Source organism: Ursus maritimus, unplaced genomic scaffold (genome assembly GCF_017311325.1).
Source record: "Ursus maritimus isolate PB19 unplaced genomic scaffold, ASM1731132v1 scaffold_19, whole genome shotgun sequence".
Taxonomy (NCBI): Eukaryota; Metazoa; Chordata; class Mammalia; order Carnivora; family Ursidae; genus Ursus; species Ursus maritimus.
The window spans coordinates 26,815,769-26,838,914 of NW_024424341.1; the positions used below are offsets into that span (position 1 = coordinate 26,815,769).

General features: G+C 41.3%; 2 protein-coding genes across 8 annotated transcripts in view; one reads left to right on the plus strand and one right to left on the minus strand.

Annotated features, from left to right (window-relative positions):
* Positions 1-455, minus strand: part of ATXN1L (ataxin 1 like) — a 9,958-nt gene extending 9,503 nt beyond the window's left edge. The window contains exon 1 of one of the 2 annotated variants that reach the window (XM_040633535.1): positions 429-455. The gene's annotated coding sequence lies outside the window, so the exon portion shown is untranslated. The remainder of the gene's footprint in view (positions 1-428) is intronic. The other variant, XM_040633536.1, reaches the window with a different exon arrangement.
* A 2,091-nt stretch (positions 456-2,546) lies between these two features.
* On the plus strand, positions 2,547-16,601 carry LOC103673591 (IST1 homolog). Of its 6 annotated transcripts, none has more exons than XR_571431.2 (6): positions 2,547-2,598; positions 7,358-7,538; positions 9,209-9,292; positions 10,163-10,273; positions 15,461-15,506; positions 16,112-16,601. XR_571431.2 is itself a non-coding variant. In XM_040633547.1 (4 exons), the coding sequence occupies exons 2-4, from the start codon at positions 10,244-10,246 to the stop codon at positions 16,363-16,365; spliced, it is 330 nt and encodes a 109-aa protein (XP_040489481.1). In that variant the 5' UTR covers positions 6,867-7,538; positions 10,163-10,243; the 3' UTR covers positions 16,366-16,601. The 6 variants fall into 6 exon arrangements, 1 of the variants encoding a protein (XP_040489481.1); XR_571432.2 differs by lacking the exon at positions 2,547-2,598 and adding an exon at positions 3,982-4,716; XR_005835621.1 differs by lacking the exon at positions 7,358-7,538 and having other exon boundaries at positions 2,562-2,598.
* Positions 16,602-23,146: the final 6,545 nt, after the last annotated feature.

Genomic DNA, 23,146 nt, shown 5'->3' on the forward strand with positions numbered 1-23,146 from the left:
GGAAGAGACTACGAGTTATGGCTTCCCGTGATCCTGCAATCCTTGCTTCAACAAGGGTAGGGCCCGAAATTGGGAATTTAACGTTTAAGGGTGGGGAGTCGATCCTTGAAGCAGAGGGACAGGGGCAAGGCCCCACAGGCGATGCTTCCTTGTTTGGGGGCCCCTTCCCGCTCCGAAGACTCGGACACCCCGGCCCGCGGGGACAGAGCCGCGGGGGCGCCCGGGCCTGAGGCCTCCTTCTGGGCCGGGCCGGAGAAAAGCGCGCGGGACTCGAGGCGCGGCCTCTTTCGCTCCCGGTCCGCCGTTCTCGGGCCCCGGTCCGGCGGGGCAATGGGCTCCAGGGGGCCACTTCCTCCTAAGCTCCGAGCCCACGCCCGCTTGGCCTCAGTGAGGCCGGCCCAGCGGCCCCCACTCCTAGCGACACTCACCGGCCCATCTCACGGCGCTCCTCGGGCTCCTCCCGCTCGTCCCGGAGCCGCCGCGACCGCGGCCGCCGCCATCCCCGGCCCCGGAGCCGCCCCACACCCAGCACCCCCCCAACTCGGGCGCCCGGAGATGGCGTCAAGTGCGTTCCGCCCCCGTCGCGGGCAGATGGCGTCACCGCCCAGGCCCAAGAGCGACGCCCAGGAGTACCCGGGAAGGGAGGGAGGCAGCCCATAACCCCTCGGCCCTCGGCCCCAGCGCCCCCTGTGGTGGGAAAACGAACTCCTCCCCGGGGGATACAGGGTCACGTGAAGAAGGTTGGTCCGGCGCTCTCGCCCTGACCCCACCATGACCCCTGCAACCTCTCTACTCCAGTAAATTCTGGGGGCTCTCAAACAGGGCCCTGGGGCGTGGCCAGCAGTGACCCTCATTTCCTGGACTTCCGGAGCCTGACAGGTGAAGCCTCCTTTTGGGAACCTCGGGGAAGCCCGAGGCGACCCCGGTCCAGGAGAGAAAGAAGATACCCCTGGAGAGCCAGGGTGGAGATGGGGGAGCTCCTTGAGCTGAGAAATGGCTTTGACCGGGCTGAGAATGGAAGGGGTCCAGGATCTAGGGGAAGGTGAAGCAAGTAGTGGAAACTTGAGGGATGAGAAGAAGGGGTTTAATACAGTGAGAAGCTGCTTAGTTTAGTGGGGAGAGGGCTTGACTACTCGATCAAATATTAGGTCACCATTCATTGACAATTAACTAGTCAACTTCATAGTAACATGAACATCTGATTAACGATAAGTGAAAAAGTGAACACCAGTCCAATTTGTGGTTTGATTACAACCATGTAAAAAAGGAGTTCTGGGGGCACTTGGGTGGCTCAGTCGTTAAGCGTCTGCCTTCAGCTCAAGGCGTGATCCTGGCATTCTGGGATCGAGCCCCACATCAGGCTCCTCTGCTGGGAGCCTGCTTCTTCCTCTCCCACTCCCCTTGCTTGTGTTCCCTCTCTCACTGGCTGTCTCTCTCTCTCTGTCAAATAAATAAAGTCTTTAAAAAAAAAAAGGGAGTTCTGCATACAGACAGAAATGAACTAAACTGAGAAAAAAGTAAGTCTAACTATTAGAGAGATTGGATCCGAATGATTTTTTCCCCTTTCGATTTCTGCAAACTCTGTTCTCTAAATAACGATTGATTTGTATTTGATTTTGAAAATACTGGCTGGGCTCTGGTCCCTACTCTGTAGCTATCTAACCTTAGGAAAATCATTTTACTACTTTAGACTTAGGTTTCTACTTCTGCAAAATGAGGAGCTTAAATTAGATGAAGGCGTGGGAGTACAGTGTAAATAAAAGAGCTCTCTATAAACATTTTATGTGAAAATATAAGTAAACATGTACAGTGTGATACCATGTATTTAATGTGAAAAGACATACGTAACAGATATAAAGACATATTTATGTATCTGTACAGAAAAGGAATGGAAGGCTATGTAACAATTAGTTAACATTGGTTATCTCGGGAGAGGAAAGTGGCATTGGGTGGTGACCAAAAGATACAAAAGGGACTTATTGTTTGGATTTCTTATGAAAATATTATCTTAGAAATATTAAGATAAGTAAGTTAAAATACATGTAAAGTATACGGTCTCTAAGATTCTTTCTAGGGAATCAGTAGACCTCAATTTTTGTATTTTCTCACCTGGATGGGCACAAAGGATCGTCAAAATCATTGAATGCTGCCACACACACACACACACACACACACACCTTGCACCAGTGAGTGAAATGGTGAAGCTACGGATCTGTAGCCATCTGAATCAACAGAGGGCTGTGCTTCGAGGATATTAGTATTATTCATGACAGTCATCTTCTCTCTCAGTTTGGCCAAGAAGGAAGTCCTGTGGTCACTCAGTGATTCCATTTTGGCACTAACTGATATTCTGGCTTCTAATTCATTGCTTAGCTCACTAAATTGGCATTAAAACTACCAAGATTAAAAAAATAACTGCCATGATAGACAAATAAGCCAATACTATTTAGTTATTTGTTTCTAAAGATTTTATTTATTTATTTGACAGAGAGAGCACAAGCAGGGGAAGCAGGAGACGAAGAAGCAGGGTCCCCACTCAGCAGGGAGCCTGATGAAGGACTCAATCCCAGGACCCTGGAATCATGACCTGAGCTGAAGGTAGACGCTTAACCGACTGAGCCACCCAGGCACCCCTATACTCTTTTTTTAAATTAAAATGATATACATACTGCTGTCTTTGCCAATTTTTCCATATCAATAAATTCAAACCAATATTTTAAAAATCTGCCAAGATAGAGAGGCTGGGTTATCCAGGTGTATTCAAGGATAGCCATTTCCTCCTAGATTAAGATACGCCCTCAGGGAGCTGGTATTTCAGACAAAACTGAGAGAGCAGACACAGGTAGATGCAAGCAAAAAAATTTTTTTGGCTACCAGCCATTAACATGATTACATAGTGCAAAGGCGTGTCTGATGTAAAAACAAAAAAAACCCAGGATGTTCTGAATGGCGAGACACAGGTGATTTCCTGGTTTGGTGCAGCAGTCCCAAAAGAGTGGATCATATCTCTGCTGTATTCTCTTCTAGAACTCTACTCCAAGCAATCTTCATTTCTTTGATTGTACATATTGACGGTAGGAAGCTCCATAGTGACAGTTTGATAGGAGTATTAGTAGTAAGTAAACTGGCATAGTTTTTAGACTTAAGACACTAAAATTACTAAAAGTTACCTCATTTCTCCAAAAATCTGTATTTTTCTCTGCAATCTGGATAATTCCCAATGTAAGTTACTTATAGTAAGTAAACCCAGGGTCTTATTCAGTGTAACTAGCTCAATAAATAGTTATTGAAGGAAATTTCACAAAGATATCTCAAACTGGGAGACTTTCCTTGCTAATTTTTTTGCTCCCATTTCCTCCTTTCTACACTAACCTGGTTTTGCCTGTTTGTTACCTGTTTTCAATCTCTCTCATCTGAAAGTCTTTCGTTTTCTTTCACCAAGTTTGTTTGTTTAATTTCCAAGGAGTTTTAAGAACTGATGAAGTGAAAGGAGATTTCTTTCATTAAAAAAAATTTTTCCCTGCCCCATAAAAGATTTTTTTAAAGGTATTTGAGAGTTTAGGAACTGGAAAGTTATACTTCGATCTGTTTTGTCTACCTCTTCTCTTTTCTTGGATTCCCACTGAATTCCTCTGATGTGTGTAGATTGAATTTGTGTGATGGGAGAGTTTGACCTCTTCTGTTGAGAGGAAAACAACAATGACCACAAAACCCTGCTGAGCTGGTTCTTCTCCCTAAGCAGGCATGAGTTTCAAACCAGCTCTCTGTGTTGCCCTAGTTCCTCATTGGTGATTTTTCTAGACCTGTTGTACAGGCAGTGAACATTCAGACACCTTCCCAACTCTTTTTTGATGTTAAGGGATCAAACCACGGAGAAGTGCTGGTAATTTGGGAAACCACATGTGTCATAACAAGAGAAATAGGTGTTTTTTTTTCATTACTGTCCTGTCTTTTTTATTGTATTGCTCAGCACGTAAAACTTTATCTTTTAATGCCAATGGCAGAAACAACAATTAATCTCAAGTATAGGTTGAAATTCTAGAAATACTTGGCAGATCTAGCTTTCCCAAGAAATGTGTTGGTGCCTGGTATTATATTATTTTCAAAAGCTTTTCTAGATGTCCAAATGTAGAAATGTGCAGTTTTCAAGCTTCTGTTTTATCTACTTCTCTGAACAATTCTGTTCCTTATTTCCACGTGCTCTTAATGTTATGTGCCCTCTCCAGATTCCAATGGGGATTTCCCTTTCAAATTCATCAATATTTTATTTACAAGGAGGTCTTGGAATTTCTCCATAAGTGACTAATACATCCTTTGGAGAGGGGAGGCTTTCATTTTTATCAGAAACTGCCTGCAGAACTCTGAAAAGTTGCGGCCAGAATACTGACGACTGGAATAAACTGAAGGAAACCTAACCCTTATTTGAATTGTAAGAGTCCTTTCTGGGGAATTGAGCCACAGCGAAGGAAGTACATTTAAGCCATTGCTGAGCAGCCAGGAATTCCTTACAGGGGCCCAGCGAATGAATTAAGTAGATGTGGAAAAATTAATGCCCCCATGACATTGATAACTCTGCAAAACTGGCTCAGCAAGGTGATTTGCGAGCTGCCGTGCCTTGTGGTGAAATCATGTTCATCTCTGCCTTCCAAGCTGATCGCCTTCCGGTCAACCTGCAGCTGGTTGTCAATTGTCTAAAACTCCTGGAAAAAAGGAAAAGTGAGTAAACCCTCCAGAAAGCACAGCAAGCTGCCTCTCATACCCTATAGATCTCCTAAGACGTTACTTAGCAATTTTGGAATTCAAAGGAATGTGCCTGACTTGTGGGAATGATGATTATAGTGATCAAATCACTTAAAAGTTTGCAGAGACTGTTCTGTATCTTGATGGTATCGGTATGACTATTTTCGTTTTGCAAGATGTGATCCCTGCATGAAACGAAGTAAAGGGTACCCTGGATCGCTCTGTATTACTTCTCACAAACTGTGCGTGAATCTACGATGATAAAAAGTTTCCAAAGATTTAAAATGTAAAACAATGTCCAGATTACTGGACTCTTCTTCACCAAATCAGAAAGCTTTATCTAGTCAAGCTTTTTCAAATGTGCAGTAGCTATTAAGTTTGAGCTGCAGGGCAATTTTTTCTGGAAGGGCTTCCTTGCATTTTTTCGAAAACATCAAAAAGAAAAAAAAAGCTATTTCTTCTATCAGGTTATAGCTCAAGTAGTGTTATACCCATGAGCTGGGGTAGTAGCTGACAAGCGGTCTTCTCTCTTTAAATCCAACCTATTTTCTGTTGCCTTTTCCTCTTTCCTCATTTCAGTGGGTCACATGAGCCATTGTTAACCCCTCAAAAAACTGAAAAGTTGATGATCTCTGATTATGAGGAGGGTTCAAGTAAAATAAGTATCGCACGTGCGTGCAGTTTTCTGAGTGCCCCATAAATACCACTATTTACTATTGAATTACTGTGATCTTTTCTGTGGAGAGGCAGCTGTTACTTAAACTTCCAAACTGAGTTTTGGGCATTCTTTAGAAAATAGGGGCCTAAGAAAAATACCTTAAACAAATAAAATTTAGGCAAACCCAATGGTATCCACCGTTGTTACCATGAACCATGATGATGACATTGGTGGTGTACAAAGAACTTCTGAATTTTAAACTGTATGCCCATGTGTCCTTTTATTCGATCCTGGCAATTCAGTGACACATGTAATTATCCAGATAAATTATATCCTCTTTTTACAAATGAAATACAAACTTGGAGCGCCGGAGTGATCTGAGGTAAGGAAAGCAAATGAGCCCTGTCTTACCTAAATTTATTCCTCTTAAAGGGAGACAGTAATCTTGACTTTCTATCCCTCCAGGGTTCTATTTGTAACACAAACTATAACCTGGGCACACAATAAGCGTTTGCCAATATCAGTAGTGGTGTAACAACAGTTCAGTATTTATCTGAAACCAGTCCATTTCTACTATAATTTCTTTTCCCTGTGACGTCTAGAACAGAGAACATTTTCCTACTTTGGACTTGGCTAAGCAACCTTTCAAGCCCTGAGCTTTATGTTTATTTCAGATTCAAAAGTAGTCTCATGTCAAGATTTGCTTGCAATGACAGAGTAACTCTGTTCATGATTAGAAGGTGAGCATAACTCAGTGAACAGATGGCTTACATAGTTTGGAGGCTCAGGTTTTCCTTACTTGTGAAATGCCTCTTTCCCCAGGCTGTCATCAGTTGATAAAACAGGGTGGTAAGACTTATCTCAGTGGATTGGCCTGGGACAGGTTACATTTGTTGCCTCCCCAGCGTGACTCTACTTGTTCATTTTATTGGCATACTATGGTGAAAAAGCATAGGAACTTGCAGTCTGAAGATTTGGCCTTGTTCTAATTCAGTCACTTCTAATCATATGACCAGGGGCAAGCCATTTAACCTCTCAGTATCTCAATTTTCTCAGCTGTAAATTGCAAATAACAGCATGACTGTCATGCAAGTGTTACAGCGATCAAATGGAACTGTATATATGAAAACAGTTTCTTATTTTTTATTTTGTTTTTTTAAGATTTTATTTTTAAGTAATCTCTACCCCTAACACGGGGCTTGCACCCACAACCCTGCGATCAGAAGTTGCATGATCCACCGACTGAACCAGCCAGGCGTCCCCAAGGATAGTTTTTTAAATGCAAAGCACTTCATGCATTCTCCTTTTTAAAATAATCTTTTTATTATGGGGGTGCTTGGGTGGCTCAGTCAGTTAAGCATCTGATTTCGGCTCAAGTCATGATCTCAGGGTGCTGGGATTGAGCCCCATTTGGGACTCTGCACTCAGTGGGGAACCTGCTTGTCCCTTTGCCCCTACCTCCTCTTGTGCTCTCTCTCTCAAATAAATAAATAAAATCTTTAAATAATATTTTTATTACAAAAACAATACATGTTCACTATGGGATACATTAGAAAAGCAAGGCAAGCTGAAAGGATAAAACAAAGACCACTCGTCAAAGCACCCCCTAGAGCAGTAGTCCTTAGCCTTCAAACAGGTGTCAGGATTGGAGGCCTTGTTCAAACACAGATTGCTGGGGTCATTTCCAGAGTTTCTGATTCAGTATTTCTAGGGTGGGCCCCCAGAATCTGCATTTCCAACAGGTTCCCAGGTGATGCTGGTGTTGCTGATCTGGAGATGGTACTTTGAGAACCACTGACCTAGTGCAAAACACTGATAACTTTATATATACATATATGGTGTATATTTTTTATTGTTTTTATAAAAACATTGTTTCACCCTATCGTATAACCTGCCTTTTTCATTCAACGAACACCACTTTGTACATGCATTTCTCTATACACGTGCTTCATGCTGCAGCCGAGCAGGCCCAGAAAGCAAGGAAAGAGATTGCTGCCCATCTGGCTGCTGGGAAAGATGAATGAGCTCAGATCCGAGTGGAGCACATTATCCAAGAAGACTACCTTGTGGAGGCCATGGAGATTCTGGAGCTGTGTTGTGATCTGCTGCTGGCTCAGCTTAGCTTGATCCAGGCCACAAAGTAAGACCTATGGAACTTGCACCATTTCTTAGGCTCAAAGGGGTGAGAGAGCATCCCTGCCCCTAGTGAGGGAGAGGGTGGGCTTCAGCTTGTTGGGACTGTGCCAAAGGACTTTGTCTCTAATTATTATAGGAAGAAGTGTGCTCTTCGAAGAGACTAGGTCAGTCCAAAAAGCCATTTTTAGAACCGTATGGTTGTCTTTTTTCCCCTTGAGCTTGTAGAAAAGTGGGGAAATACAGGCAAAAAAAGAATCCGTAATCACCAAGTCTGGAGCTAAGAATATTGGTATATTTCTTTCAGTCTATATATGTAGTTCTTTTTTTAAAAAAAGATTTTATTTATTTATTTGAGAGAGAGAGAGACAGAGATAGCGACAGAGAGCACAAGCTGGGAGGAGAGAGAGAAGCAGGCTCCCCAGCTGAGCAAGGAGCCTGATTTGGGGCTCGATGCCAGGACCCCAGAATCATGACCTGGGCCAAGAGCAGACACTTAACCAACTGAGCCACCCAGGCGCCCCTATATATGTGTTTCTGTATTTATCTATGTTGTATAAACACATATGTAAACACATGTGTGTATATATATAGTTACATATACCTATATGTACATATATATTCTAATTTCAGTTAAGAAAAATCAGTTGACATTATATTTTGAACATTGTCCATGGGCTACTTTTTATTTATTCATTTATTTTTAAAGATTTTATTTATTTGTCAGAGCGTGCGCACAAGCAGGGGGAGTGGCAGGCAGAGGAGATGCAGGCTCCCCGCTGAGCAAGGAACCTATTAGGGAACTGGATTCTGGTCTGGCTGAACCTGTATCTACACTAATCTGGGCAGCTCCTTGCCTCCGATCAGGGGGTATGTGAGTTGAAAATAGTAAGTCTAAGAGTTTTCAGTGCCTGTGCCATGACTGTAGGTGAGGGTATCACTAGCACTACTTGTTTGGAATTGTGGTATTAGTTCGAGGAATCCTTTCTTCTCTTCAAGGACAACCATAAAAGTATTTTCTCCTGCTAGTCTTTAAGTGAAAAAATAGTTTTCTTTTAATGGCAATGATAGAAACAAATAAACCTTACCTAAACAAAAATAAAGCAAAATCTGAAATTGGATTTCTTTTGTGTGGAGAAAAGCGTCGTAATTTATAAGGTGTTTAGAATTAGAGTTTTTAAGTTTAACGTTTATCAGATATTTAAAAACAAAGCAAAGCGCTTGTTCTGTTGCTATTGCTGTTGTTTTGATGTTAAAAGAATATAATTCCAATGAGGTAAGATGAAAGTGACTTCTGCTCTTTTCGTGATTCTTCATCTCAAGCAAATTTGCCGTAACTTGATAAATTTTGCCTTTCTAATCATCCTTTCTCTAATATCTTCTTTTGTGAACTGGAGTTTCTACTATGAGTCACCAACCATATAGAGCCACCATGGTAGTTACACATTCACGTTCTTAGTGATATTCCACAGACTTGAACCACAGCTCTTGACATTTATAGCTGTATTAACTTGGGAAATTTGCCTGCTTCTTTATGTCTCAGTTACTTCATCTCTAAAACCTCAATTCCTTCCTTCCTTCCTTCATTTTGCCTTTCTTTCTTTCTTTCTTTCTTTCTTTCTTTCTTTCTTTCTTTCTTTCTTTCTTTCTTTCTTTCTTTCTTATGGTTTGCTCCAGGTATCTAATCAGCAATGTGCAAAGTACAGCCAAGAATATGGCCAACTGTGTCGAACCAACGAGATTGGAACCATCAGCTCTCAGGTAGTACCCTTCCGGAGACACACATTTTTCTAAGCCAAGAAGTCCAGGAAAAGCAAATATGAACAAACTCAGAGCACATAATTTTGTGCAGACTGAAAGGTGTTTAGAAATAAGTTTTGCGGGGCACCTGGGCAGCACAGTCGTTAAGCGTCTGCCTTCGGCTCAGGGCGTGATCCCGGCGTTCCGGGATAGAGTCCCATATCGGGCTCCTCTGCTGGGATCCTGCTTCTTTCTTCCTCTCCCACTCCCCTGCTGTGTTCCCTCTCTCGCTGGCTATCTCTCTGTCACATAAAAAAAAGAAAAAAAAAAAAGAAAGAAATAAGTTTTGCATTGGAGGCAGAGCAACTTGGCTAAAGATTCTGGACTGGGGAAATCAGATGCTTATCAAAAACTAGCCTCAAGCAAGCTGAGATGGTTTCTTTAGGAAGAAAGCAAACATTTTCCTAAATGAAACTGGCCTAGTAATATGAAGGAAGTTAATAAATTTAGAAGCTTCAACTTTTGAACATCTTACATCATGACCACACACATATGATTGAGGACTGAAGTTCAGCTGAGATACAGAGATCTAGCTGCAGTGTTGTTTCGTGCTGGTGGACACGCTCAGTATTCAGGGTGTCCATTCTGATTGGATGATGCCTTGCTGTACTGGTTGTTGAGTGTGTTGAACATCACCTCTGACATAATTCATATACTTATAAAATCAGAATTCTCGATTCAAAGTATTTTTTCTTATGTTTATTTTCTTCCTCTTATTTTAGTTGGTTTCATCCCAGGTGAGGGCTGCCATATGATATAAATTAAACTCTTTCTGTTTCTGTGTTTGCAGATATGTGTGTGACCAAATCTGTTATGTTCTGTATCTTGCAGCTACTGTGTAAATTAAACGTGACAACTCTACGCCAGGTTCTAGTAGAACAGTACCTGATAGAAATTGCCAAGAACTATAACATGCCATGTAAATCCAAAGCAACCATTATGGTGAGTACTTTCAAGAAGGGAGGCTTGACTTAAAGCTGAGATTTTTATTGTGCACCAGATTTTTTTCTGCTTAGGAATGCGGCTTCTGGAGTAACTCTGGCAGGATTGTAAAGCAGGTGACATTTGCACCTTTTCTCTGCCCACATACTTTTCCTAACAGAGATTGACTTCTGGCTGTCACATGACCCTTCTAAACTGGTAACAACAGAGTAGAAAACAAAGATGAAGATATCTAAAGTGTTATACTTAGGGGCGCCTGGGTGGCTCAGTCGTTAAGCATCTGCCTTGGCTTCGGGAATCGAGCCCCGCATCAGGCTCCTCCACTGGGAGCCTGCTTCTTCCTCTCCCACTCCCCCTGCTTGTGTTCCCTCTGTCCCTGGCTGTTTCTCTCTCTGTCAAATAAATAAATAAAATCTTAAAAATAAAAAAATAAAGTGTTAAAAGTGTGTTTAAAAAACAAATAAAAAACAAAACACACACACACACACAAAGAAGTGTGTTAAACATTTTTAGTTCTTAAGATCTCAGTTTTATCCCAGAGATAATTTGCGTTTTAATAAAGAGCTCTTGGAATAAAGGCTGCACGATCCTAAGGTGTAAGGCACTCTCTTTTGGTGATGGTTAAGAGTATGAGTTGAGGGGCGCCTGGGTGGCACAGCGGTTAGGCGTCTGCCTTCAGCTCAGGGTGTGATCCCGGCGATGTGGGATCGAGCCCCACATCAGGCTCTTCCGCTATGAGCCTGCTTCTTCCTCTCCCACTCCCCCTGCTTGTGTTCCCTCTCTTGCTGGCTGTCTCTATCTCTGTCGAATAAATAAATAAAATCGTTAAAAAAAAAAAGAGTATGAGTTGAACAGTGAGATGGCCTATATTCAGATCCTAGATTCACCATGTACTAACCGTGAGACCTCAGGCAAGTGACTTACCCTTTCAAAGACTCAGTCCTCTGAACTTTAAGAAGGGGTTAATAATAGTTAATAATTATTACCAAGTCTCAGAAGTTCATTGAGGTGATTAAATGAGCTAATATAAATAAGGAAGTTAAATGCAATGCCTGGCACATAGCCAGTGTAATGAAGTTTTGCTTTTTGTCATCATCACTGAGTGGTTTAATCTTCCAAAATGTCGTCATGTAGTGTTTTAGGGCAAGAGGGATATCCCCCTAATGCCTTTGAATTGCTGAGGTGGCAGCTACCATGTTGTATTGTGGTTAAAGGACACATTTCTCTGATGCTTTGCTCCTGACGGTTTCCTGATAGGGACTCTTTTACTCTCGTTTTTTTTCTCTTCCAAAGAGTTTTATGGTTTGTTGAGAAAAGGCACTTTGTAAAAATTTAGACAATACAGAAAGGGACTTTGAAGAAGAAAAAGCCACATGAAATGCCACTAGAGATGTACCCAAGGGCTCAGTCTCTTTTTTTCTTTCTTCTTTAGATGATTTCTTCCTACCTCATGGTTTTCAACCCTATCTTTACGGTGAGGACTTGCATGTGTACATCACTAGCTAAGACCTCTCGGCTGATGGGAACTCCAGGCTGATATATCCACCACCTTCTTGTCATCTTCACCTGGATGTTTCAGAGGCATCTCAAACTTAACGTGTCCAAAAGTGCTCCTACACCTTTCAAGGACCTACTCATCCTACAGTTCACAGCAAATCTATGCTAGGGCAAAATCCTGATCTCTTCCTTCTCTCCATGCCTAGCCCCCAACCAATCTTCAGCAAATCTGTTGAGCAACCACTCTACCTTCTAAATATATCCAGAATCCTACCACTTCCCACCACCTCCACTGACAGCACACTGATCTAATCTACAATCATCTCTTGCCTGGACGACGGCAATAGCCTCTTCACTGGTTTTCCTGCTTTGACTCCTCTTCCCCATTAACTGATGTTCGATACAGCAGTCAGAGACCTGGCTAGTACCCAAGTCAGCTCATGTCACTCCTCTGCTTTTAAAGCCTTCCACTGGCTTTTTGTAAAAAAAAAAAAAAATTATTTATTTATTTATTTATTTATTTATTTATTTTTGAAAGTGTGCATGAGCTGGAGGGGGGACAGAGGGAGAAGAAGCAGACTCCCTGCTGAGTGGGACTTGGGGTGGGGCTCAATCCCCGGACCCTGAGATCATGACCTGAGCTGAAATCAGACGCTTAACCCACTGAGCCACCCAGAGGCCCCCTTCCATTAACTTTTTATTTCACTTAGAATAACAGGCAGCAGCTTTCCTCTGACCAAGGAGGCCGCCCACAGGCACTCTCACCTCTTCTCTCTGGCCTCATTCTCTGTACCCTCCCCTCTTATTTACTCTGCCTCAGCCACACTGGCCTCCTCGTGCTTCTTCAAACACATAGGCTAGTTCCCACCTCAGGACCTTTGTACTTCCGGTACTCTGTGTTCTCTAGCTATCTGTCCCATCCCTCCCTCACTTCCTTCAGGTCTGCGCTTACATGTTCTCTTCTCCGAGTCCCTTCCCAGCTACCTTCTCTGCAATGTCAACCTCTTCCCTCTTCTCTGCTTTATGTTTTTGTCTATTGCTCTTATCGCTAACATACTGTACAGTTCACTTAGTGATCTTATTTATTATCTGTTTCTTCCCCTGGAATATCAGTTGTATGTGGACAGGGACTTTTGTCTGTTTTGTTCACCGTAGCATCCCTAGCACTGTGCCGACTTTATATTAAGTGGTCAATAGATTCTGTCAAACGAAAATCCAGAGTTTACCACTGCGAAAGTTTGATAAACTTTCCTGTAGATCTATCTATGCATATTTACATGTAGCTCTTAATCGTTGATGTACCACAGGGTCTGACCTCATAGGCAGTCAAAACACAGTCATTGAAAGAGAGACAAAGAAGCAGCTTGTGGACCAGAGGCTTGAAGTTTGCTTTAAGTGTCATTGACTTACACTAGAGTCTAAGCTGCATGAGGGCAGGAACCATGTCTCTTTGCTCACCATTTCTTCCCCCATGCTTCCAAGAATGTCTGGCAGGTAGTAGGTATGCAATAAACAAATGTGTATTGAACTGAGACCCCCAATGTGATTCGTACCCTCTTGCCTCAGGCTGAAGCCCCCAACAGACCTGGTCAGTAGGGGATTTGCTGAGGATGTTAAGAAAGGTGCCCTTGGCAGAACAGGTGGAACTTTAGCAGGAACTGATGATCCACTCAGGGAAACTAGTGCCAATATCTGCACCAGGGCTCTTTCCTATAAGATCCCCAGCCCCTTGTTTCTCATGCCTTCCTCCTGAAAGACAGTTCAGTACAGAAAGGGAAACGGAATCTGGCGTGCTACTACCGGTAGTGGTAGAGTGTATTTCTACATGGGCTTTTTGAACAGTACAGTAATCTTTGTGAAGTTTTTTTAAGGCCAGGGGGCATATTTACAGTCATTTAGCTGACATTTGATGTGTTTTTATGCTGAACTCATAAGACATAGGCCTATAGTCTTTTATCAACCTCTTGACAGTACCACAATATGGACTGCAAGGAACATTTTTATGAGCTGGACAAATCTGAAAGTCTTTAATGTACCATGACTTAAACTCATGTTTCAATATTTAATTTATATGTAGTGAAAAAAATTTACTCTTTCGTTGAAAATAGTATAAAAATCTCAAAACTTTGTATATAAATTTAGAAAAGTCAAATAAATAGAAGCTAAAGGGCCATAGACATTAATTTTCTTTCTTCTCTGTTTCTTCAGGATGAAGTAAAGAGAAACTGTTTAATTCTTTTCACTTTGCTAGGCGTTTCTGACCCCATGAAACTCTTTTTCAAAGATTTTCTATTTCAGACATAATTTAACTCTGATTTTCCTCGTTGAAATGATTTGTTTGAACCACACCTTGTGTATTGCTCACCTTCCAGCCTTGGAATGCAAGTCCTCTGGTTTAAAATAAAAACGAGTTATAATCTCCAGCTCCATCCATGTCACTGCAAATGGCAGGATTTCATTCCTTGTACAGCTGAATGATATTCCATTGTGTATGTACACACCACATCTTCTTTAACCATTCATCAGTTGACGGACACCTGGGCTGCTTCCATATCTTGGCCATTGGAAATAATGGTGCTATAAGTTATTCAGAGAAAGACAAATACCATATGATTTCACTCATATGTGGAATTTAAGAAAAAACAAGCAGAAAGAAAAAAGAAGAGAGAGAGAGAGACAAACCAAGAAAAAGTCTTAACTCTAGAGAACACACTGGTGGTTACCAAAGGGGTGGTGGTTGGGGGGGAACAGTTGATGGGGATGAAGGAGGGCACTTGCTGTGACAAGCACTGGTGATGTTTGGAAGTGCTGAGTCACTATATTGTACACCTGAAACTAATGTTACACTGTATGTTAACTAACTGGAATTAAAGTAAAAACTTAAAGAAATAAAGTACAAATGAAAAAGAAAACTTCATTATGGAAACTTGAAGCATATAGGAAATTAGAATAATATATAATGAACTTCCACGTACCCACCAATTTTAACAGTTGTCAACATTCTGCTTCTTTTATTTCCTTTCTCTCTCTCTTCCCAACACTTTTTTTGGTGGGGAAGAAGGAATTTAAAGCGAGTCTCAGACATCACATAATTTCACCTGTAAATACTTCAGTATATATTTCTAACACATACCCTTTGTTTTTGTAGTATAAAACAATGCCATTATGATGTCCGATCCAATGAAAAATAATTCCTTAATATTATATAATACTCAATCTACATTATATTTTGCTAATTGTCTCAAAAATGCATTTTTACAGTTACTTTGTTGAAATCAAGATCCAAAAAGATCTACACATTGTATTTGCTGATGTATCTTTTAAATCTTTTCATCCTAACACTTCCTTCTTCTGCTTGTCCTTTTCTCCTTGCCACTTATTTGTTGGAGAAAGGGTCCTCTGACTTTATTAAACTGAATCATCCTTCACAACTAGCATCTCCAGGATTAAAGATAAAAGATTTTCCAATTCTTATGTGAGACCACAGGTGACAGAAGAAGCAAAAATCATAGTCACTCCTAAAGCTAATTTCCAGAAGGCATAAAAAAAATCCCCTTCACAAGAAGAAAGCTTGACTGTGATTAAGTTAACTTAAGTTAATTATATGAAATACTTATTGAAGGCTTACTATGAAAAATTAGGTGTTTGGAACTCAAACCAGTCACATCCCAGTGATCTTTTTTCTTTCAGAGTGACTCCTATAAGAAGAATGATTGGCTTCCTTCACTGGTTCCTAGTAAGTATAGAGAATGCTGGTAGAAACTGGAATTGCTTAATATCTGTTGAAGTTTTTCAGTTGTTAAAAAACTATTCCTCAGGATGCCTGGGTGGCTCAGTCAGTTAAGCATCTCACCCTTGATCTCAGCTCAGGTCTTGATCTCAGGGTTGTGAGTTCAAGCCCCACATTAGGCTCCATGCTGGGCATGGGGCCTACTTAAAACAAAGAGACTATTCCTCCATAGGTGAGAGAAGGTTATTAGTGATTCACTAGGAGTATACTGGGTTCCTTTATAGTAGCTAACAGTTTTCAAAGTGGATGTAGATCTCCAAGAGATCTTAACACACAAAAAAAGGTTTTAAAACCACTACCACACTGGATCATCATGGCACATATTTTGAAAAAGTGTGCCTTTTTAAAAAAGTCCAGATTACCCTTGAAGCAAGGGCCAACAAAATGTCACTGCTACGACCGTTTGCACGCCAGGGGAGTTGTCTAGTTCTCCAGCCAGGTTATATGCTGCCCTCTCAAAAGTAATAAGAGCCCACTGTCTCTAAGTCTGGGACTTCTTTCTGGAAGACTGTATTATTCTGACTTTTAATTATATTTATTAAAATGAACAGGTCCAGGACTCAACCATCCAACTTCTCCAAAGCCAGAATCAAGATCCAAGGTTGGTTTTGATAACTTTATGCTGCCTGATTTTCCCAATGTAAAACCTCAAGCAAACCTGTCCATTGACCCCTATGGTTCTGAGGATGTTGATTTTGAAGATCCTATTGGGAGACTTGAAATGCTGAAGAAAACACATAATTCCTTGGTCTTTGATTGGGCAATTAATTGTCCGGGAATCAGGGCTCTTCTGCACAAATTTTAATATGGCTACCGATGTGTGGGTCTGAAGTTTTCTCATTTACAATCTCTTCCATCTCTTAAAGTCTATGGTTCTCTGTAATAATGTGTGTGTATGTGTGTGTGTGTGTGTGTGTGTCTGCTTATCTGTGTATACACATATAGTTATTCATGTCTCTTAAAATTCTATAAATTTTAGATGAAGATTCCTGACCTAAAGAATTTTATTAATTATAGCCAATAAACTCTTGATTTCTCCTGGATCCTTATTTCTCTCATGATTATCACTTCTTCCAGGGAGACACAATGGTATGTATTTAAACCCTACCCACTTACTAGCTATATGACTTTTGGTAAATGATACCTCTGTCAGATGTGCATGAGAGAACAAAGAAACTAGAGGAATATGTGTCTTTTTAAAAATGAGTACTTTGGGGGCGCCTGGGTGGCTCAATCAGTTAAGCATCTGACTTTTGGTTTCGGCTCAGGCCGTGATCTCAGGGTCCTGATCTCAGGGTTGTGGGATCAAGCCCCGTGTTGGGCTCTGCGCTCAGCATGGAGTCGGCTTGTCCCTCTCCCTCTGCTCCTGCCCGCTCTCTCTTAAATAAATAAATAAATAAATAAATAAATAAATAAATAAAATCTTTTAAAAAATGAGTATTTTAAAGAAAGAATGTGCAAACACAGAGTGAATGAGAGGTGCTGTCAGAAATCAGTGGAATCCTGTACGTCTGTGTTCTGCTTACTAGTTGTGAGCCTCCTTTTTCTCACCTATAAAATGGAGACAATAATGAGAATTAAAGGAAATAATGTATGTAAAGCTCCTTAGCACTTAATAGCTGCTCAATAAATATTAGTTTCCTTTTCAGTTTCTATTATTTGCTAAGTTACAGTGGGCTAAATATTAGTGACTCTATGAGATTGGATAAAGGAGAGGCTGAGAAAACAAGATGGTCAGATTGTTTCTTGTACAACTGTTTTTCTTTTTGTTTTTAGCAGGCTCCATGCCCAGTGGGGGGCTCCAACTCACTTTGAGCTGAGATCAAGTGTTGGATGCTTAACCAACTGAACCACACAGGCACCTCTGTTTTTCTTTTTAATAGCCTTTATGTTTTAGAGCAGTTTTGGGTTCACAGCAACATGCCAGATTAATTTTTTGAAAGATTTTATTTACTTTTTTGAGAGAGAGAGCATGTCAGCGTATGAGTGGGGGGTGGAGGGGCAGAGGGAGGGGGAGGAGGAGAAGCAGATTCCCCACTGAGCAGGGAGCCCGGCACAGGGCTTGATCCCAAGACCCTGAGATCATGACCTGAGCCGAAGTCAGTGGACCCAGGTGCTCCCAAATTAATTTGTATTTATTTATTTATTTATTTATTTATTTATTTATTTATTTAAATTAGAGAGAGAGAGAGAGAGCACAGTGGTAAGGGCAGAGAAAGAGGGAGAAGCAGACTCCCCACTGAGCAGGGAGCCCAGTATGGGGCTCGATCCCAGTACTCCGCGATCATGACTGAGCTGAAAGCAGATGCTTAACTGACTGAGCCACCCAGGCACCCCAAATTAATTTTTATTTTATTTTATTTCATTAAAGATTTATTTATTCATTTGAGAGAGAAGGAGAGAGCATGAGCGGAGAGAGGGGCAGAAGGAGAGGAAGAAGCAGATCACTTGCTGAGCTCGGAACCCGATTTGGGCTCAATCCGACGACGCATGAGATCGTGACCTGAGCCAAAACCAAGAGTCGCACACTCAACTGACTGAGCCACCTAGGCACCCCCAAATTAATTTTTAAAAAAATATTATTTATTGGGGCACCTGGGTGGCTCAATAGTTAAGCGTCTGCCTTCAGCTCAGGTCATGATCCCGGGGTCCTGGGATTGAGCCCCGCGTCGAGCCCCACGTCGGGCTCCCGGGGAGCCTGCTTCTCCCTCTCCCTCTGCCTGCTGCTCCCCCTACTTGTGCTCTCTCTCTCTGTCAAATAAACAAATAAAATCTTTTTAAAAAATCCCTTAAAATTTTATTTATTTATTTATTTATTTATTTATTTATTTATTTATTTATTTTAGAGAGAGAGTGAGAGAGAGCGAGCAAGCCGGGGGCGGGGGGAAGGTAGGGAGGACCAGAGGGAGAGGGACAAGCAGACTCCCTGCCAAAGAGGAGTCTGACCCATGCAGGGCTCCATCTCATGACTCTGAGGTCATGACCTGAGCTGAAATCAAGAGTCGGTCGCTCAACCGACTGAGCCATCCAGGCAAGCCCCCCAAATTAATTTTTAAATGCAACTATTGGTTATGCAAAATCTTTATTCAGAATCCTAATTTACGTGTCTAGGAGAGTTTGTATTGCCCCTTTTGCAGGTGACAAAGTGGTAACTGTAAACCAACTTCTCTCTTTAAAAAAACCAGTTTATTCTTGAATGTTTCTCTGAAGGATTTCCCCCTCCTCATAAAAAGCATGTTTATTCAAAGAATATGGGGTCAGAGGGAGGATCTTCCAAATCTAAAGCCAGGGACCTACTTGCACAGCAAGCTGGCTGCCTCTCCTATGGAGTATAGCGCCTCACTCTGGCACCTGTTTGAGTCCTAGCTCATCCTCTAGAATGTGTAAGCAGTTTGGTGGAGGATTTTGGTGTTTCCTCAACTGGGTACAAGGAAATTGCTGCATCAGTTACTGTATATGTTCCAACACTTCTTGGACTTCCCAGGCTAATTTTATTTTATTTTTATTTCATTTTATTTAAAGTAGGCTCCACACCCAGCATGGAGCCTAACCCAGGGGCTTGAACCCACAACCGTGAGATCAAACCCAAGATCATGAGAGCAAGACTTGAGCTGAGATCAAGAGTCAGATGCTCACAGAAGGAAAAAAAAAAAAGAGTCAGATGCTCACGGAAGGAAAAAAAAAAAAGATGCTCACGGAAGAAAAAAAAAAAGAGTCAGATGCTCAACTGGCTGAGCCATCCAGGTGCCCCTTCCCAAGCTAATTTTAAAGCAAATTGTAGATCTGTCTGATTTTAGAGGAGTAAGGGTAGAGCTATGCACTTAAAGGAAAACAAAACCAATTTACCATGGACTCTTCTAGGCAAATGATGGTGCCCATATTAAGGAACTAAAATTACTTGAGTAGGAAATGAGTCAGAAGCCCTGCTGTATTTCTGGATAGTGCAGCCCTCTCTGGTGGTCACAGTTTTGTCTTCCCTAAACTAGAGAATGGCACTATTTCCTCAAGTTGAGGTTACAATTGGTTGCAGTCTCATATCTGGTGAGAGTTTTCACTCCAAAAGTGCCAACATAATATAGAATCATTTACAAGCCAAGCATAAGTACTCTACAAAAAAGAAAATACTGTGACATAAAGCATCTTGAGTGGCACTCTGGACTGCCTCTTTAAAAAAATCTCTAAAGCTAAGAAGGAGCTTGGCTGAGTCTCGTATCCTATGGGCTTTGAAGGAACATATAGTAGATTTCCTAATGGCCTTGGTAGGAGGTCAAAGAGCATATGGAGTTGGCCCTTAGAGTTTCAATTTTTACATCATTTCTAGCTCTTTTGTCACAACTGAAAGATTAATTCCTAAACCCTTTTCTCAAACCAGGATAAACTGTGAGTAGGGACCATGCTTAAGAGAATTGTAAAATGCTTTTTGTGAACACATTACATAAACAACAAAGGGACTTATTTCTCTCTGACTTTCAGGCTTATTTATAGATTTGGGTGACTCAAACAAGTGGAGCTGCCTCTTTGACTCACGTCACTGTCACTGTATTTCCTACAGGGTTGTATCTCCTTCACTCTCCTTTCTCGGCTGAGGTCTCTGGCACGTGAAGATGTAGGAAGGGTTCCTTGTGAAAGACGCTCACCACATTTCTGCAGGGAGAGCTTTCCCTATCTGCTGTAAAGATCATATGCCTTCAGCTGTTGATACTGAGTCATTTAAGAACCCCACTGCATCTAAGCCCAAAAAAGAAGGTCACCCCACCCTGGCCCTGTTACCACAGATTCCAGCTGACATGCCATGTCTTCCAAAATACCTCTTTCACTGCTCTGGCACCCAGTGACCTCTCATTTTTCTGCCTCTTTTAGGAGTAGGATTTATCTGCTGAGTGATAATATCACTGATATTTTTGTGTTTGAGGATTTTTTTAAAATCCAGTTTTCCATAATGAGATTAAGGAAGGTACAACAGTTGCTTTTGAAATGTCTATTACATATTCTGTGCACCCAGGGCAGGGTGGTGTAGTGGAAAGACTGAGGCAGTACATTTATTAAATGTTTGCTATATGGACTAAAAGATATATACAGTTACCCCCTCACTTTTCAAAAGGTCACATTAGACCCCTTCACCTTTATGAATGACCTACATTAGTACTTGTTTTTGCTAACCAAAGGAAATCTGAAGATTTTCACTTCTAAAAAAAAAAAAAAACGAAAATGGCATTCGGCATTTGTTTTGCAGTGAGCTCTTACATAGGCAGGACGTACACCAAGCAGGCAGAGCGTCCCTGCCACGCTTCTTCCCTGAGATCTACACTGAAGTTTAGATGAGATTTATGCTAAAAAGACCTCATATTTATTGAGCCCTTACTATATGTCTCCACTGTTCTAAGTACTTTAAGTGTATAGGCTCATTTGATAATGACACCAGCTTTAAGACGCCAATGCGACTACTATTATTAATGCCATTTTATAGATGGGTACACTGAGGTTCAGAAATCCTCAGAGATGTTAAGTAACTTGCTACAGGTCACACAATAAAGAGAGGAAGAGCAGCATTTTAAACCCAGGCAGTTGGGACACCTGGGTGGCTCAGCTGGTTGGGCGTCTGCCTTCAGCTAGGGTCATGGTCCTGGGGTCTTAGGATAGAGCCCTGCGTCAGGCTCCCTGCTCGGTGTGGAGTCTGCTTCTCCCTCTCCCTCTGCTGCTCCCCCTGCTCATGCTCTCTCTCTCTCAGATAAATAAATAAATAAATAAAATCTTAAAACAACAACAACAAACCCCAGCAGTCTAGCACCAGAAACCAACACTTTTAACTGCTATGGTATGATGCCTCTATGGTTTACAAGCTCATGATGGGTGAGAAGCAAATGAATCAATGTATATAAAAACACTTTTGTGAATTTTAAGATACAATGCACTACTGTTACTTGTAGTGGACAATCAATAAATGGTCTAGCTGAATTGTTTGGTGGCACAAAAAGTATTTATCCTTACATTCCAATGATCCTTGATATTTTTCAAAGTGCTTTCACACATTTGATCCGTCGGGATAATAAGCCACTTTGAATCCATTTTGGAACAAGGCTACTCATAAATACACATTGGACAGCTGAAGTAACAGGCCCAGAGATGTGAAGCACCTTGCTTAGAGCATGAAGTTAGTAACCCAGTCAGGACTGGCATGCAAATGGTTTGACTCCTGGCTGATGCCTCTTTAGTTTTGTTTTTGGTTTTTCGTTGTTATTATTTGTTAAATTGGACATATGAGTTATCAGTAATAAACAAAACTATAAAAAATTATCTTTTCTCCCAGCCATTTTTTCTTCCTATAAGTTTTGTTAATTCTTTCAGGATGTTGCTGTATAAAAACAAAAATCTGGGGTTTCTGGCTGGCTCAGTCAGAAGAGCATGTGACTCTGGATCTCAGGGTCGTGAGTTCCAGCCCCACGTTGGGTGTAGAGTTTTACTAATAAACTAAATAAACTTTAAAATAAATAAATAAAAACAAAGATCTCCTTTAGCATTTGGATCTGTAAAACTGCATTGTCTTATAGAACTTTTTTTCAAAATGTCTTTTTCCCCCCAAAAAAGTACAGTATGCTCATTGCAAAAACAAAACATAAAGTAAAAATCTTCTATAATCCCACCATCCGAAGGTAACCATTTTCACATTTTAGTTTTATCCTTCCACTTTTTTCTGTGTATATATACACTTTTTACAATATTATTATAATGCCATTTTGTAAGGTTCTTTTCTAATCTGTCATACCATGATAATATAGAGCTATGGCTTCATTTTTATTGGCAGCATAGCATTCTATTTTATTGATGTGCTGTAATCTATCTGAAACTGAGGATTATGCTTGACTAGATGGGCAGTAAGTCTTCCTAAATTTTAATGGCTAACCACAGAAACCAAAGCTCTTAGGATAATGATGACCATGCTCTATATTGGGTCAATTTCTTCTATTTTTCAGTTGCATTGGAGGAGGAGTTTGCTAATTATGAAGATAAATATAAGTAAAAAGATACATGGAGGAGGTTTACATTTTATAATGTCTGCCATATTCTCTTTAATGCTCTGCCACTTGGTATGGTCCTAGAAAAGCTCCTTCCTCTTTCTTAGGAAGACAGTTTAATTTTTTTTTTTTTTTTTTGTGGTTTGCAGTGGGAAACACTTAAATTCAACCTCTAAGCAAATTTGTGAGTTTGCAAACAAAATACCTTAACTGCTGGGCGCCTGGGTGGCTCAGTTGTTGAGCGTCTGCCTTCGGCTCAGGGCGTGATCCCAGGGTCCTGGGATCGAGCCCTGCATTGGGCTCCCTGCTCCTCCGGGAGCCTGCTTCTTCCTCTCCCACTCCCCCTGCTTGTGTTCCCTCTCTCGCTGGCTGTCTCTCTGTCAAATAAATAAAATCTTAAAAAAATACTTAAACTGCTTTGCAACCTTCAAACTTCTTATTTTCAAGGGAGCCCCAAACTGTTTTTTTTTAAGATTTTATTTATTTATTTATTTATTTATTTATTTATTTATTTGCCAGAGAGAGCATGAGCAGAGGGGCAGAGGGAGAGGTAGGAGCAGGGTCCTGCTGAGC

Coding starts and splice junctions, on each gene's coding strand:
- LOC103673591 (XM_040633547.1), top strand. CDS start 10,244: ATGCCATGTAAATCCAAAGCAACCATTATG. Junction 10,274..15,460: donor AATCCAAAGCAACCATTATG/GTGAGTACTTTC, acceptor TTTTTCTTTCAG/AGTGACTCCTATAAGAAGAA. Junction 15,507..16,111: donor GCTTCCTTCACTGGTTCCTA/GTAAGTATAGAG, acceptor TAAAATGAACAG/GTCCAGGACTCAACCATCCA.